Source organism: Dreissena polymorpha, chromosome 3 (assembly GCF_020536995.1).
Source record: "Dreissena polymorpha isolate Duluth1 chromosome 3, UMN_Dpol_1.0, whole genome shotgun sequence".
Taxonomy (NCBI): domain Eukaryota; kingdom Metazoa; phylum Mollusca; class Bivalvia; order Myida; family Dreissenidae; genus Dreissena; species Dreissena polymorpha.
Window position 1 is genome coordinate 48,790,056 of NC_068357.1, and position 17,276 is coordinate 48,807,331.

General features: G+C 34.0%; 1 protein-coding gene across 1 annotated transcript; it reads right to left on the reverse strand.

The window, feature by feature from the left end:
- Positions 1-4,768: 4,768 nt before the first annotated feature.
- LOC127872204 (uncharacterized) lies at positions 4,769-16,996 on the reverse strand. The gene is made up of 4 exons (XM_052415533.1): positions 16,717-16,996; positions 16,039-16,121; positions 7,733-8,387; positions 4,769-5,290 (listed from the first exon to the last, which is right to left on the reverse strand). The coding sequence occupies exons 1-4, from the start codon at positions 16,994-16,996 to the stop codon at positions 4,935-4,937; spliced, it is 1,374 nt and encodes a 457-aa protein (XP_052271493.1). The 3' UTR covers positions 4,769-4,934.
- Positions 16,997-17,276: the final 280 nt, after the last annotated feature.

Here is a 17,276-nt window from a genome sequence, read left to right on the forward strand (position 1 = left end):
CGGACGAGTTTGAAAATGGTCAAGATCGGTGAAAAAACATGGCCGCCAGTGGGCGGGGCATTTTTCTCTATATGTATTAGGGCTGCAACGAATCAAAAAAAATTGTTCAGATCCGAATCCGAATCCAAATATGGTTTCTTGCAGTTTTTCGGATCCGGATCCCTCAGATAAGAGAAAATAAGAATTTTCTGTCTAAATTAAAGTAATCAATGTTTTAGAAGTATAATTTGACTAAAAAGCATTAAACATTTATTAACAAAAAACATAACACATTTCTCGTTTTACATCGTAACGATGTACAAATAAAACGAAACCTTAATGCTTATTCACTTAATAGTATGCCCGTTGAAATACACTTTTCACTGTTCATAAGTTTGATGTTTATTTTCACAAAAATTAACATATCAACATTGCCCGGGTCCAGGCAAGCCCTATGAGCACTGACGGGGTCTCCTGCTGTGGAGAAGATTCTCTCACTGGGCACTGAGGTTCCTTGCATCACAAGATAGCATTTAAACTTAGTATATGACGAAACATGCTTTCAAGACAATACATTATGCAGGAACACAATTTGACAGGTCGCGAAATTATGCAAAATTTACCTGAATTAACTTCTAGCCGCACTGGATCTACTACCATTGTTTTTAATACAACTCAGAAAGACAATAAGGATTGAAAACTTACTTATTGCCATTATGAATTGCATTTGTAATTTGTACATCCTCCATGATTTCAAATTAGTTTTGCTCTCGGGGCTCATTACGGAATGTGTAATGACAATAAAGGATCTCGAATGATCTGCTATTTGTCTGTCACTCGTCAATAAATATCCACTATTACACGTATGATTTCAATCTCTTGCACGACGGTTACATTACATTCACCTCTGTGTTGGGCTCAGAAAGGACTATTGTTATGAAAGCGTCTCATTCATGTAATGATCATTCCAAGCGTTCATCATTTAGGTTACAGTATACTAAACAATCTCTTTGCGACGGTTACATTGCATTCACTGTATTAAAGAAAACCATCTCATACCATGATATCTTATATCAGTCTTAATTCATTATTATAAAATTAATATGGTTTTTTGATGTTAAGAAACCAACATACATACATACACACGTCGAAGCAATTCCTAACGTCACTCAATAAAAATTATGTTCAATTGTTTACATTTGTGAAGTGCGTGGAATGAATCCATCTGCGTAAATGGGCAATATAATAGTTTCAAAGAGTTGCATTCAAACTCGCAAGTTTTTGCACAATGTATCGTAAATTTAAAAATCCTATTTCATTATTTTACGCCTCTGATCCTAAAAAATCCAAATCAAATATACTTTGAATACGTTTGTTCGGTTTTACCCAGTTTCTGGGCAATATGGCATGCTGAGCCTTTCGCAGAGGTGTATGTGAGAGCAAGGAACGACAATTCTGCGTGGAGATTGGTATGATTTATCTTTTAAACAGAACCAGTCTGTATTAAAAACAATACTTGTGAAAACAGCGCTAGGTTACATACAATAATAAAAATAAATATCCGGAACCAAAATTTTCAGGGGTGGATCCGTACCCGCGAATCTTAAGTTGGATCCGATATCATCGGATATTTCGGGTACCCGTTGCAGCCCTAATATGTATATAGTGAAAACATGTCAACACTCTAGAAGTCACATTTTTGGCCCAATTTTCATGAAATTTTGTCAGACTTTTGTTTCCTAGATACGTGGGTTAAGTTTGAAAATGGTTCCGGTCTGTTGAAAAACATGGTTGCCAGGGGGACGGGCAGTTTTCCTTTTATTTATATAGTAAAAAGGCTTGCAAACAATCATGAATGAAAGTCATGTAACATGCAAGACAACTCTTCTAAATATTGCATTTAAGTTTACAGTAGTTACTCCCCTTTGATTATTAATGTTTTCATAATACATGTAATACAGTGTAGTTGTGTTTCATTTATGTGTTAATTGTTATTCGTGGTTGGATGTTTTTATGCCCCCTTTCGAAGAAAAAGGGGCATATAGTGATCGAACTGTCCGTCCGTCTGTCTGTCTGTCTGTCCGTCTGTCCATCTTTCCGTCACACTTTTCATTTAGGTTTCCAAAAATGCTCATAACATCTATGTCCCTTGAGATATAACCTTGATATTTGGTATGCATGTGTATATGGACAAGGCCTTTCCATACTCACAAAATGTTTTAGCCCTGTGACCTTGTCCTTGAACTTAGGGTCCGCGTTAAGGTTTCGAAATCTGCGTTTAGGTTTTGAAAAATGCTCATAACTTCTATGTCCCTTGAGATATAACCTTCATATTTAGTATGTATGTGTATATGGACAAGGCCTTTCCATACGCACACAATTTTTTACCCCTGTGACCTTGACCTTGAACTTAGGGTCCTCGTTTAGGTTTCCAAATCTGCGTTTAGGTTTCGAAAAATGCTCATTACTTCTATGTCCCTTGAGATGTAACCTTCATATTTGGTATGCATGTGTATATGGACAAGGCCTTTGCATACGCACAAAATTTTTAACCCCTGTGATCTTGACCTTGAACTTAGGGTCTGTGTTAGGTTTCGAAATCTGTGTTTAGGTTTCGAAAAATGCTCATAACTTTTATGTCCCTTGAGATATAACCTTCATATTTGGTATGCATGTGTATATGGACAAGGCCTTTCCATACGCATAAAAAATTTTACCCCTGTGACCTTGACGTTGAACTTAGGGTCTGCGTTTAGGTTTCGAAATCTGCATTTAGGTTCCGAAAAATGCTCATAACTTCTATGTCCCTTGAGGTATAACCTTCATATTTGGTATGCATGTGTATATGGACAAGGCCTTTCCATACGCACACAATTTTTTACCCCTGTGACCTTTACCTTGAAGTTAGGGTCCGTGTTTAGGTTTCAAAATCTGCGTTTAGGTTTCGAAAAATGCTCATAACTTCTATGTCCCTTGAGATATAACCTTCATTTTTGGTATGCATGTTTATATGGAGAAGGCCTTTCCATACGCACACAATTTTTTACCCCTGTGACCTTTACCTTGAAGTTAGGGTCCGCGTTTAGGTTTCAAAATTTGCGTTTAGGTTTCGAAAAATGCTCATTACTTCTATGTCCCTTGAGATATAACCTTCATATTTGGTATGCATGTTTATATGGACAAGGCCTTTCCATACGCACCCAAATTTTGACCCCTGTGACCTTGACCTTGAACTTAGGGTCAGCGTTTAGGTTTCGAAATCTGCGTTTAGGTTTCGAAAAATGCTATAACTTCTATCAAAGCGTCTGTAGAAGTCACATTTAATGCCCAATCTTCATGTAACTTTGTCTATATGTCTGTCTTAATGATATGTTGGTTGAGTTTAAAAGTTGTTACGGCCCATTGAAAAACATGTCCACCAGTGGGCGGGGCAGTTTTCCTTATATGGCTATAGAGAAACCTTGTAAACACTCTAGAAGTCACAATTTTTGCCCAATCATCATGAAAGTTAATCAAAACATTGGTTTTATTGATATGTCATACAAGTTCGAAAATGGTTCAGATCGGTGAAAAAACATGGCTGCCAGTGGGCGGGGCATTTTTCTCTATATGTATATAGTGAAAACATGTGAACACTCTAGAAGTCACATTTTTTGCCCAATTTTTATGAAATTTGGTCAGAACATTTGTTTCCTTGATACGAGAGTTGAGTTGGAAAATGGTTCAGGTCAATCTCAGATGAGTTTGCAAATGGTCCTGATGGGTCAATAAACATGGTTGCCACTTGCCAGGGGGGTGGGGCAGCTTTCCTTATGTGACTATATAGAGAGAAACCTTGTGATCGAACACTATAGAAGTCACATTTTTTGCCCAATCATCGTGAAACTTAGTCAATACATTGGTTTTATTGATTTCTTGGACAAGTTGGAAAATGGCTCAGATTGGTGAAACACACTTTTTAGCTCACCTGATTTCTCAGGTGAGGTTTTAGGATTGGTCTTTGTCCGCTGTCCGTCCGTCCACATTTGGTTTGTAAACACTCTAGCATTCACATTTCTCAAGCATTCTTTATCAAAGTTGCTGAAAGATCTCAGTTAAGTTTGATGATGAGCAAAATCACATAATTAATGCCATAATTATTGCCCTTAGATTGTCCAAATTTTCATTATATTATACAAAATCCTTGTAAGCAAAGTTTGATGTTTGTTAAGGGGGGTCAACTCAAAGTATAGGTCACCATTTCAAATCTTACAAAAACAAAAACACTCCCTACGCCAGAGTTTTGGTTCAATAATGATGAAACTTGACCAAGAGGTTTGTCTGGTCAATATCTAGGTCAAGTTTGACATTAGGTAAAGATTGAATGAACCAACTCCTCTTAGGTGAGCGAACTAGGGCCATCTTGGCCCTCTTGTTTTAATTTATTTTTTAATTATTACACTCTTAGAATTTCAGGAATTCTTTGAAGAGTTTTATAGAATGTTATAGAACACTGAAAGGCAGTGCAATGTACACATTTCTGAATAAAACTTGTCTATTTTCACCTTCTTTGAATTTTAATATAACACTTTTCATTCAGAACAATACTTTGGGGGCAATTAGCAATTTCAAAAACAGTTCTTGTTAAAGCATAAAATATTTATCATGTTATCAGTAAATAATTGTAGACTTAGGAACAATTTGCAAGGCATAGTAGACATTATTTTAAAATAATTCTTATTAAAATGGTAAAATAACATAATATAATTCATAAGTTATAACATATTTACAAAATAATGGTATACTAGTAATATAGCGTTATTTACAAATCATCAATTTATTAAAATATTTTGTTTAATGTCAGAACACTGTTAACTGATTACAAATGGCACATATATACATAATTTAAATACTGTTAAAATTATCACTTTTACTGATGTATATCTAAATTGTGTTTTATCATCCTTGTCCAACAGTCACTGTGTCTTAAACACCATAATGTTATTGTTATGGGATGCTCCCATGATAAGTAACCCTGTGCGTTTGCTGAAGAAGACAGATAATGGTAGTTTATTCTTACTTTTGACCACCACTTCCAGTTTCTGTCCCCCATCTCTGCCCATCTGCAAGATTTGTTTGGAATATGGTGCACATATGAGAACTTGTCCTGAATCTGTCACATGAAGGCCAGGTGGATATAACCAACCAGCGACAGTCAGTTTGGAGATCACCATGCCATCCCTGGACAGTGTGACCAGGTCTCCTCTCAACTTGGTGGTCTTGTTGGCCACATATATTTTTTCTCCATCTGGACTAACTCCACAGGAGCTACCTGTGTCAAGGAAGGTAGTGAAGATTAGGTGCTGATTCATAAAACAAATAAAATAAACGCAAATACATGTACAAGCTTACAACTTTTTAGAAAGAAAACCACATTTAATCATAAAAAGTCCTTTTTAGCCGGATTTTTTTCGAAAAAATCTCGGCTTATAGATTGATGTTGTCGGGCGGGCGGGCGGGCGGGTGGGTGGGCGGGGTGGCGGCGTGCTCGAAAATGTTAAAGTTCTTATTTCATGGTATAACTTTGGTATGCTTGGACCTAGAGTCTTCAAACTTGACATGAAGGTTGGCCAGGATTAACAGATGACCACTGGTCATTTCAAGGTCATTCATTTGAAGGTCAAGGTCACTGTGACCTTCAATATAAAAAATGTTAAAGTTGTTATAACTTTGGTATGCTTGGACCTAGAGTCTTGAAACTTGACATGAAGGTTGGCCATAACTAGTTAGTAACCACTGGTCATTTCAAGGTCATTCATTTGAAGGTCAAGGTCACTGTGACCTTGAATGTAAAAATGTTAAAGTTCTTATTTCATGGTATAACTTTGGTATGCTTGGACCTAGAGTCTTCAAACTTGACATGAAGGTTGGCCAGGATTAACAGATGACCACTGGTCATTTCAAGGTCATTCATTTGAAGGTGAAGGTCACTGTGACCTTCAATATAAAAATGTTAAAGTTGTTATAACTTTGGTATGCTTGGACCTAGAGTCTTGAAACTTGACATGAAGGTTGGCCAGAACTAGTAAGTAACCACTGGACATTTCAAGGTCATTCATTTGAAGGTCAAGGTCACTGTGACCTTGAATGTAAAAATGTTAAAGTTGTTATAACTTTGGTATGCTTGGACCTAGAGTCTTGAAACTTGACATGAAGGTTGGCCAGAACTAGTAAGTAACCACTGGACATTTCAAGGTCATTCATTTGAAGGTCAAGGTCACTGTGACCTTGAATGTAAAAATGTTAAAGTTCTTATTTCATGTTATAACTTTGGTATGCTTGTACCTAGAGTCTTCAAACTTGAAATAAAGATTGGCCAGTACTAGAAGATGACCACTGGTCATTTCAATGTCATTCATTTGAAGGTCAAGGTCACTGTGACCTTAAATGTTAAAATGTTAAAATTGTTATAACTTTGGTATGCTTGGACATAAGAGTCTTCAAACTTGACATGAAGGTTTGCAAGCACACTTAGATGACCACTGGTCATTTCAAGGTCATTCATTCTAAGGTCAAGGTCACTGTGACCTTGAATGTAAAAATGTTAAAGTTCTTATAACTTTGGTAGGTAAAAATGTTAAAGTTCTTATTCCATGTTATAACTTTGGTATGCTTGTACCTAGAGTCTTCAAACTTGACATAAAGGTTAGCCAGTACTAGAAGATCACCACTGCTCATTTCAATGTCATTCATTTGAAGGTCAAGGTCACTGTGACCTTCAATGTTAAAATGTTAAAATTGTTATAACTTTGGTATGCTTGGACCTAGAATCTCAAACTTGACGTAAAGGTTTGCAAGCACACTTAGATGACCACTGGTCATTTCAAGGTCATTCATTTCAATGTCATTCATTTGAAGGTCAAGGTCACTGTGAACTTAAATGTTAAAATGTTAAAATTGTTGTAACTTTGGTATGCTTGGACCTAGAATCTCAAACTTGACGTAAAGGTTTGCAAGCACACTTAGATGACCACTGGTCATTTCAAGGTCATTCATTTGAAGGTCGAGGTCACTGTGACCTTGGATGTAAATATGTTAAAGTTGTTAATACTTTGGTATGCTTAGACCTAGAGTCTTCAAACTTGATATGAAGGTTGGCCAGAACTAGTAGATGACCACTGATAATGAAATTGATGGAAACTTCAAACAATATGTTACTAATTTGCTAATAAAAAAATTGAGATCAAACTTTCCTAATTGTCAATTCAAGTTCATATTTGTGACCTTAAATGTTATTGTTGTTCATGTATATGCATGCATTCAAAACATAACACAAGGTTTGCTCATGCCTTGAAAAGTACTTACATTTCATTTTGACCTTTGAACAATATTTCAGTAATTTAAGTATTGCATTGACAAAAACACGAAAGGTACTTTCCTGTCATTTAAATCAAAAATCCGGCTTCAATGCGGTCATCTCCGACCGCGGAACTCTTGTTGAATGTAATTTATCAGTTTTTGTGCTATAGATCCGTTTAGAAAATATAGAAATAAAAATTACTTTATATACATTTCTTACCATATATTGTTATTCTGTAAAAAAAATATGTAATAACAATAATATAATACTTTTGTGAATTTGAATATACTATATAGAAAAATGAATTGCATATGTGAGACATGATCAGTTTATTATTTACATGTACCAAAACTTAAATCTCTTTCATATTTATTCGAAAATATGTGCAATAACTGTCAAATTGTTGATCATTACTTTCGGAAAGACCTGATGTATCGTCAGTCAACTTGCTCAACAGTGTCCCATATACAGTGTACTGGTACAGGACTGTTCCTGATGTTATGAACAGGTTGCCGTGGTGATGGGCAATACCCAAGCAGTTATTTTGGAGTTTTAGTATCCTGTCTTGTACCAGCCGACCATTGGTCACTCTGATGAAGTAAATCTCACTGCTTTCTAAAGTTATAACTGCCACCAGACTCGAGTCAATGCTGCACATGGACACTGGATTATTAGGCAACTCATAGTGATCCACCACCTTGTAGGTCTTATTTAGCAGCTTCACTTTTCGGTTCCAGTGGTCTGTGATAAGAAGTTCCCCATTAGATGTCTCACAGATACCATTTATATAACATTTGAATGAATCACCCTTAATGTGCACATTGAATTTCTTACTTCTCTTCACTATTATTATTGGATCAGGCTTGCTTACTGCACCTGGTTGACATTCCTCCACCAGCTGGTCTGATGAACTTGATTGCTCTTGTGCATCCACATTGTTCTGAGGCCACTGGCTGATGTCCTTTTTCCCCAAAGTGTTCCCCTCGCAATATGTATGGTACTCCTCGCAGTTTGTACAGAAAAACTTGCAACATTTCTGGCAGTAAAATTCAGCCTCTGTATATCTGTCCTTTTCATGGCAATAGGAGCAAGAAAAGTCAAAAAACCAATCTGATCCTTTATCATTATAACATGAGCTCTCAAAATTGGAAGCCATATTTCATTTCTCCTTTCGTTTTTAACTTAACCGTAAATCTTTATTTGTTTAATTTTCCTTCTTGAGTTGTTACGGGTACCCATATCGCATAATCAATATCAGTGGGTTTATGTATTGAAGACATTGTAAACTATTTACAGTGTGATATGTTTTAAAGTGTTTAAAGAATACTTTGAATATGCAGTTCAATTTACATCAGCTTATTAAGTATTATTTTATCTACAGTAATAAATGGTATGTTTTGGACTCAAGGCAAGATCTTAACTTAAACTAAAGTGCACTAGATACAGTTTTATCATTGGAAGCCATTGCTCTCAATTGGGTATTTAAAATATAAATTGATGTAGAAAGTTAAGATCAGACTTTTGAACCATAGTCCCACAATGTGCAGCAATATAATATGGTATTAGAAAACCTACATATTTATCTCCAGATAAATAAGGTACGCCAATTTGTTTAAAGATACATTAATATGTTAAATTCATACTATAATTATAATTCATACCACAGTTATAAAGTGCATTAACAATTATTATGAAGTATAGTTTAAATTGATATTCTTATTTACATTAAAAATATATAAATATGACATATGTATATGAATTGTGGAAATAGCTGAAATGCAAGAATAATACATAGAAAATACTGTTTTAATACAGTACAACTGTTAATCAAACAATTCATTTAATATATATTGTAGAAATATGTCTTGGAAGTCATGGTCTTCATTGTAACAATATATTATTACAAGTTAGCTAAAATGCCTTGGAAGTGTGTAAATAATTAATGTTATTCATGTGGAGATGCAATTAACACATTGTAATTTGGTTAAAGACAATATTTACCTTATATTATTCCAGCATTGTCTCTTGAATTTAGAAATGATGTTCACAACTTCTCTTTCTCAAAATCACACTTATGCATAATTATCAGAAAACCTGCCTAACTAAATCTTAGAAGAGTTTCTATACTCGTAGAGTGGCATATTTCCATAAAACTTAACACAATTATTAGAATTTTAATGGTTTTAATCACTTACCAACTTTTTAATAGATAAAATTCTAAAAAGCAAACGTAAACCCATATTGTTTGGCTGACCTTTATTGCATGTTTTCGAATATTTTGCTGTTTAAAAAGTAAAACAACCACCACAGATTAATTGTTCATAAACTGGTCTGTTTCGTCACAAAATTAGGTCAGATGAAAAACGTCATTAATTGTTTAATCTGATAATTGAACATTAAAATATGGAAAGTTGGTTGAGTAATAAATTTTAGCGAAGAAACAAAATAGGATGATATGTATTTTAAACAATAAGAGTTGGAAGAGCCTGGACTGACATCTCGAAATGGCCCGCCATCCATATAACGGCACTCGGGCCTTTGTTTATAATCGACTTACTGCCTATATGAAGGCCCTCGGGCCAAAGGCAACTGGTCGATCATAGAGGTCCTGTCCATTTTTGCCATATTTTATTGCTAATAATCATCCGCTGCCGATGGTAGAGGGATAATGCTTGGCAATGGCTGTCCCTTTGTCTGTCAGTCTGTCTGTCTGTAACTAACTTTTCAGGGACCATATAAGATTTTAACATGAAACTTCATGGGTGTTGATATATATATATATGAATCAATGAGGAGAAATGCCATGTAGATGAATCATAATCCTACACTTTCTAAAATAAGAGTTATTGCCCTTTGTTGCTGTTTTTGTATGTACATATTCAAGGCTATATCTCAGATACTATTCAAGATTTCAACATTAAATTTCATGGGCGTATAGATATCATTGAGGAGAATTTCCATGCACAAGAACCATAACCCTACACTTTCTTAAATAGCAGTCATTGCCCTTTGTTGTTGTTTTTGTGTGATGTAACTTTTGAGGGCTATATCTCAGATACGACACAAGATATTTCAACATCAAATTTCATGGTTGTATAGATATGAATGAGGAGAAGTGCTAAATCTCAGATACTAGACAAATTTTAACATGAAACTTCATTGAAGCATAGATATCAATGAGAAGAATTGCAGTTTACACTTATTGCACTGTTCATCCTTCTGCACTCATCAATAATCTAAATTAATTCGGCAGGGTGTAATCAATTCAAAGAATTTGCTTGTTTTAATTCAAAATGTCTTTTCCCCAAAAGTGGTTTAGTCCGATACTATTAGTATTCCTTTTGTAAGCCCACAAACAAAGTTTTACATGGGGTATATCTGTTTGTCGGTTTGTAAGTACACATGGTTGGTTGGTTTGTCGGTCTGTCCTATAAAATGTTATAAAGTTATGCAGCTTAACTACTTATCGTATGATTCCCTCATATCGAGCATCTCTTTATATTGATCATTTTTATTACATTAAGAACGCGGCTCTCGTGATGACTTCACATGCAAGCGCTCTAAGTTTTTTATTTTACTGACATTACTACGCTTGAAAATAGATACAACCACAACCAAAATAAGGAAAAACAGATATCATTGCGTTTCATATTCTTACTTAAACTAAAATAATCCAAATTTATCCATATTCCATACATTTTGTTGGTCCTCTTTGTATTTGTTAAATGCCCGCATAAATTGCAAAGTAAAGCTGACGACTGCACTACAATTAGTAACACTTGAAGTAATTAATTGCTCACCATTCACAATTACCTTTCATAAGTAACAATGTTTACAGAAAAGGTGTGATGATGATGCCCCAAACCATCTTTTATGTACTGTTCTATTTCTCTTTTATATTCCGTAAATGGTAAATCTGAGAACTCTTACTTCATTTGCGACATCAATCAAAAATAATGTTCGCCAGTTAACTCCGCCCCCATACGCATTCTCTTAACCTATTGGAAGGTTAACATCACAGTTTGGCGCCTGGAAAGTTACCTGATGCATCTTACATGACTGTGTAATGTGACTTGATTATTCAAAACGCACATCAGGCCACAACAAATTGATTAAGTGTTCAATGGATTCGCCGCACCTAAAAATCTTAAAACTGAATAAAAATATTTTTATTTTTATTTTGCGCCCGCAGCAAAAAAATTGCTGCGCACCTATTTATTAAATGATTTAGTTTTATTTAGCCTACGTATTTTACGATATAGGCCTAGAGTAATATAACACTTTGCGTTATTAGATTGGTTTATGGTTAAAACAAATGGCAGCGTTCGTCTGTCTTGTCATGTCGGCAAAAGACACAAATGGAAATGTTAATTTTCCCCCGGGGCAATTAGTCATTGCATCAAAGATGATTTGAGTTATTTTATAATTTCATCCGGATCTAACTCAGGATGTGAAATGTCGCCGGTATGCTTTCAATTGATAAAAATCTGAAATAAACGTGTTGGTATTGATTAAGTTAAAATATTAAAAATTAACATGCAAAGGAGTGTTGAACTGGACGAAAAAATGTTGAGTATAATATAAATTGTACGAGCCACCTATCTACTAGTTCAAACTGTTGATGGCTAAGTGCAAGGTGTACATTATGCCCCTAAAACATGAATTTAACATAAGTAAGAAAGTGAAGAAACTTTCTGGACCTAAAAAACTTTACTGGCATTTGATTGACTTTTTTATATCAAAATACAAAACTCTAACTACCCATTTCTTATTTTTCTTATATTAGGAAGTTATGTTGTTTTGTTTATTTTACAAAACTTAAACTTCTCATTTCTAATTTTAACAGTGCTAAAATAACGAAAGTAATGCATTTAGTATTGTATAATACCATAACCTATGATATTAAGAACTAATACAAATTCGAGATATTTTGTATCAGTGTTTTTGCCCCTTATTACAGACTCGTATAGGCTGTGTCCAAATTGAAAATTGTAATAAAGCTGTTTCTCAAAAAGTAACTTTTTTCTTTTTAAAGTCTCGCTAAAATTTCCAAAAAATATGTCATTTTTTTAAAATAAACTCAATTGGTTTATTGAGTTTATCATACAGCAGTTTAATGCCCTAGCATTTTATAATATACATTTTAGAAAGCAGTTAAACATGCACTTATTAACAATTGGTATACTGTTATCTTTAATAAAAATAATAATGATTCAATATTCTCAATTTCATGGTTTATCGCACGTTATCCCCAATCAAAAAGGCACATGCTGTAAAATATGACGCGAAGAAAAATCACTGCTTATGCTTGTTATTTATTGTATTATTTATTGTGTCATGTTATTAAACCATCATTGACAGAAAACTGAGCTACTTATATAACTTTGATAATGAAACCTACATGTACAATGTTAAATTTAAGTAATAACTACCTGGTGTGAGTAAGCAGAACAGCTATTAGAGATTGTTTTTATTTATTTTTACAAACATTTGATAAGGGCTTAAACTCAATTATTACTTCTAAATGACCTTGTACTGGTATTTTGCAGATATCATGCATTTGTTTGGCAAAATATATCAATTTACATTGACAATAGACAATGTGTTTTTTATTTTTCGCTTTTCGCTCGCCTGTGATTTAACAACAAATAGAATAAAAATAAATTTATTTTTTATTCGCTCGCTCGCTCCAATTTTGGGAAGCAAAAATCCGTAGAACAAATCATCAATTTGTTGTGGCCTCATGGTATATGTTATCAGTGGATTATATCTTACCCCATGTGGCGTTTATGGCGATTATTAGTGAAAGTAGGTACAGAGTACTCTTTAAAAAAAGGGAATAATGATACACTTATAAACATAGATTTTTTTGACAATCGCCATTTTCATTAAAATTTTAAGCTTTAATTGCAAGCTGAAATATTCAATCGGCGATTTTGGCAATCGGAAACGCTAACATAGCCTTCTCTTTAAAGAAACCTTTCACTGTCTCTCAGTTTTCAGGAAAAGTTGCATGAAATCATCGTAGATTCTAACATAAGAGATTTGCTGCAAGTTGGATCAAGGTCATAAATTGTTACCAAAAATAGAAAAAAGGAACGACTTGATAACTTGAGTTTGGCTGGAGGTATTAAGCTGTAATTTTCTGTGTAAGTTGCTTATATGCAGACCTTGCTTTCACAGTTAATTACATTCAACTAAATTGATAGGTAAAACGTTGAAAATCCAGTGTCTTGGCATGATCAAATTTCTTGTTTTAATTTTGTAAACTTTCAGCTTTAAATTTACATATACTATATATTATATATGCTTCTATATTCAACTTCAAATATGTCTTTGTGGTCATTATATTTGATGACTGACAGAAAATATACATTGTACTATCAATGAGGAAGAAGAGTTGAGCCTGCTGTCTTTAAGACAGCCCTTGTTTCATCGTTCACACGTTCCTGAGTAATGTACCCTTGAACTAAGACATTTTTATGGAAGAAGCATAAAATGGTCCAATTTTGTTGAGCGAACCTGTTCTTTATTCCTCTTGCAATTGAATTCAATAGTGTACATTGCATGGCACTTGTATGTGCCTGATTTATGTGCTTTTGAACTTAGCATTTTTTTTTTACAGAAGCATAAAGATTGTGGAGAAAACCACTTCCATATTCCTCAAGCAATTGAATTGATACTTTAAATGTGTCATAACCATGAAATGAAAGTGTGCAAGATGAAATGTTCATGGGCAGTTATGAATTTATTTCTGAGTTTGTGCATTTGAAATTTGACATCAGCACATCAAATATAACAAAGCACTGCAAGTTTTATTTTTTCAAGTTTGTGACAAACACTAGTAAGACAATCCGTAATTGACTGCATTTATTGACTACCATATTGTTGAGATTTAATAAAGGCTTTTTTGGCTTCATATAAAAATTAAAAAAAACAACAATAGACAACTCTCTAATGAATATTTGTGGAGTTATTGCCCTTTACGTATTTTTATATTGTTCATTTCTTATATTTCTTTTTGTTTATTTGTATATGTCATTTGTTCACAATTTGCACAGAGTTAGCTTTTTTTATGCCTTTTTCGTACATCTCCTGTTGTAAGTAAAATTTTTATTCAAAAACATTTTCTTCTAAATTGCTGGGCAACGTTCTCTAAAAATCACAGGAATGATCCTCGCTTGGCCCTCTTTAAAATTTGTTTATAATTGTTCTGAGCAGCTGCATACAATGTATGTAGGTCACCAGAGCTAAAAATAAATTTAAAAGATAAAAACTTCAAAAATCTCTGAAACTGCAAGATCCAGGGGTTTAGTATTTGGTGTGAAACATAATATAGTGGTGGTCCTTGATTTTGTTTGTTCAAATCATGCCCATGGGATCTAAATAGACCATACCCTAAGGGTAACATGATGTCTATAGTAAATAACTTTAAAAAGCTTCTAGACCTTTGATATTTGTTACAAAACATCAGATAGTTTTCCTCTACAAAGTTTCTTCAAATCATGCGACTGGGATCAAAACTAGCCAAGCCCCATGGGTCACATTATTTATGTAGACTTTTATAGTGATGGACTTAAAGATCTTCAATGAAACCGTATAGCCAAAGGTTTGGTATTTGGCATGTAAGATTGTATGGTGGTCTCTTACCAAGTTTGTTCAAATCTTGACACAGGTTCAAAAAATGTCCCTTCATCGGGAAAACTTGTTTTCTTTACATTTATATATGAAGACTTAAGAGATCATTTCCCAAACTATAATGCTGATTGCCAGTATATAATATATTCAGATCATGTAGGAGACGGTAGCAAATTTGGGAAAATTGGTCCTACCGAGACTGTTTAAACCATGCCCCTGAGGTCAAATATGGCCACATTTGAGGGGTCACTTGATTTATTTAGACTTATGCAGTAAATACCTTTAAAATTCTACTCTTTTTAAAAAGAAATAAATGACCTGAACTTGGCAATATTTTTCATGGAGATCCTGTTTTCTTGAAAATGTGCATATATTTTTTAGTATTACTCTCTTAGAATTCAGGAATTCTTTGAAGAGTTAAAAGAATGATATAGAATATTAAGAGGCAGTGCAATGTTCACATTTCTGAAGTCTGTCTTCAGTATTTCAGTGCTGTTATTGTTTGTTAATCTGTTTTTAAATATATAAATAAAGCTTGTCTAATATTTTCATCTTCTTTGAATTTCAATATAACAATTTTGATTTAGAACAATACTTTGGGGGGCAATTAGCAATTTCAGTAAAAGCTGCAGTTGTTCAAGCATTATGATTTAATCATGTTATCACTCACGGTAAATAATTTCAGAAGGAAAATTTGCAAAATGTATAATGAACATTATTTTATAATAATTATTATTAAAATGGTAAAATAACGTAATATAATTCATAGGTTATAACAAATTAACAAAACAATGGTGTACCAGTCAGAACACACATTACAATATTTTATGTATTTTATATTTTGTTAAATGTCAGAACACTGTTAACTGAAGACAAATGGCTCATATAAACACAATTGAAATACTGTTTAAATTATCAATTTTACTTATGTATATCTAAATTGTGTTTCATCATCCTTTTTTAACAGTCACTGTGCTTTAAACACCATAATGTTATTGTTTTCCAACACTCCCATAATGAGTGACCCTGTGCGTTTGCTTAAGAAACAGATAATGGTGCTTTATTCTTATTTTGACCACCACTTCCAGTTTCTGTCCCCCATCCATCTCTGCCCATCTGACAGATTTGTTTGGAATATGGTGCACATATGAGAACTGTCCTGAATCTGTCACATGAAGGTCAGGTGGAATTGGTAACCAACACATTGCGTTAGTCAGTTTGCAGATCACTACGCCATCCCTGGACAGAGTGACCAGGTCTCCTCTGAACTCGGTCTTCTTGTTGGCCACATATTATGTCCTTTCTTCATCTGGACTAACTGCACAGGAGCTACCTGTGTCAAGGAAGGTAGTGAAGATTAGGTGCTGATTAATAAAACAAATAAAATAAATGCAAATATGTGTACAAGCTTACAACTTTTTAGAAAAAAACACAACATTTTACTATAAAAAGTCGTTCTTGAATGTAATTTATCAGTTTTTGTGTTAAAGATCAGTTTAGAAAATATAACAATAAAAGTCACCATAAATACATTTATTTCCATGTTATTCTATCAAAAAAATGTAATAATAATAATATAATACTTTTGTGAATTTGAATATACTTATAGAAAATGCATTGCATATGTGAGACATAATCAGTTTATTTTTTATATTGAACAAAACTTAAATTTCTTTCCTAATATTTTTATTTAACAATATGTGCAATAACTGTCAAATTGTTGATAATTACTTTCCCAAAGTCATAATGTATTGTCATACAACTTCTCAACAGTGTCCCATCTACTGTGTACTGGTACAGGGCTGTTCCTGATGTTATGTACAGGTTGCCCTGGTGATGGGCACCACCACCACATTTATGTTGGAGGTTCAGTATCCTGTCTTGTACCAGCCGACCATTGGTCACTCTGATGAAGTGAATATCACTGGTTTTCACTATGATGAAGTGAATCTCACTTCTTTTCACTCTGATGAAGTGAATCTCATTTCTTTTCGAAGTTATGACTGCCACCAGACTGGAGACAATGCTGGACATGGACATTGGTTACTTTTGGCAACTCAAAGTGATCCACCACCTTGTAGGTCTGATTTAGCAGCTTCACTTTACAGTTGTTATGGTCTGTGATAAGGAGTTATCCATTAGATGTCTCACATATACCATTTATAAAACATTTGAATGAATCACCCCTAATGTGCACATTGAACTTCTTACTACTCTTTACTATTATTATTGGATCGGGCTTGCTAACTGCACCTGGTTGACATTCCTCCACCAGCTGGTCTGATGAATTTGATTGCTCTTGTGCATCCACATTGTTCTG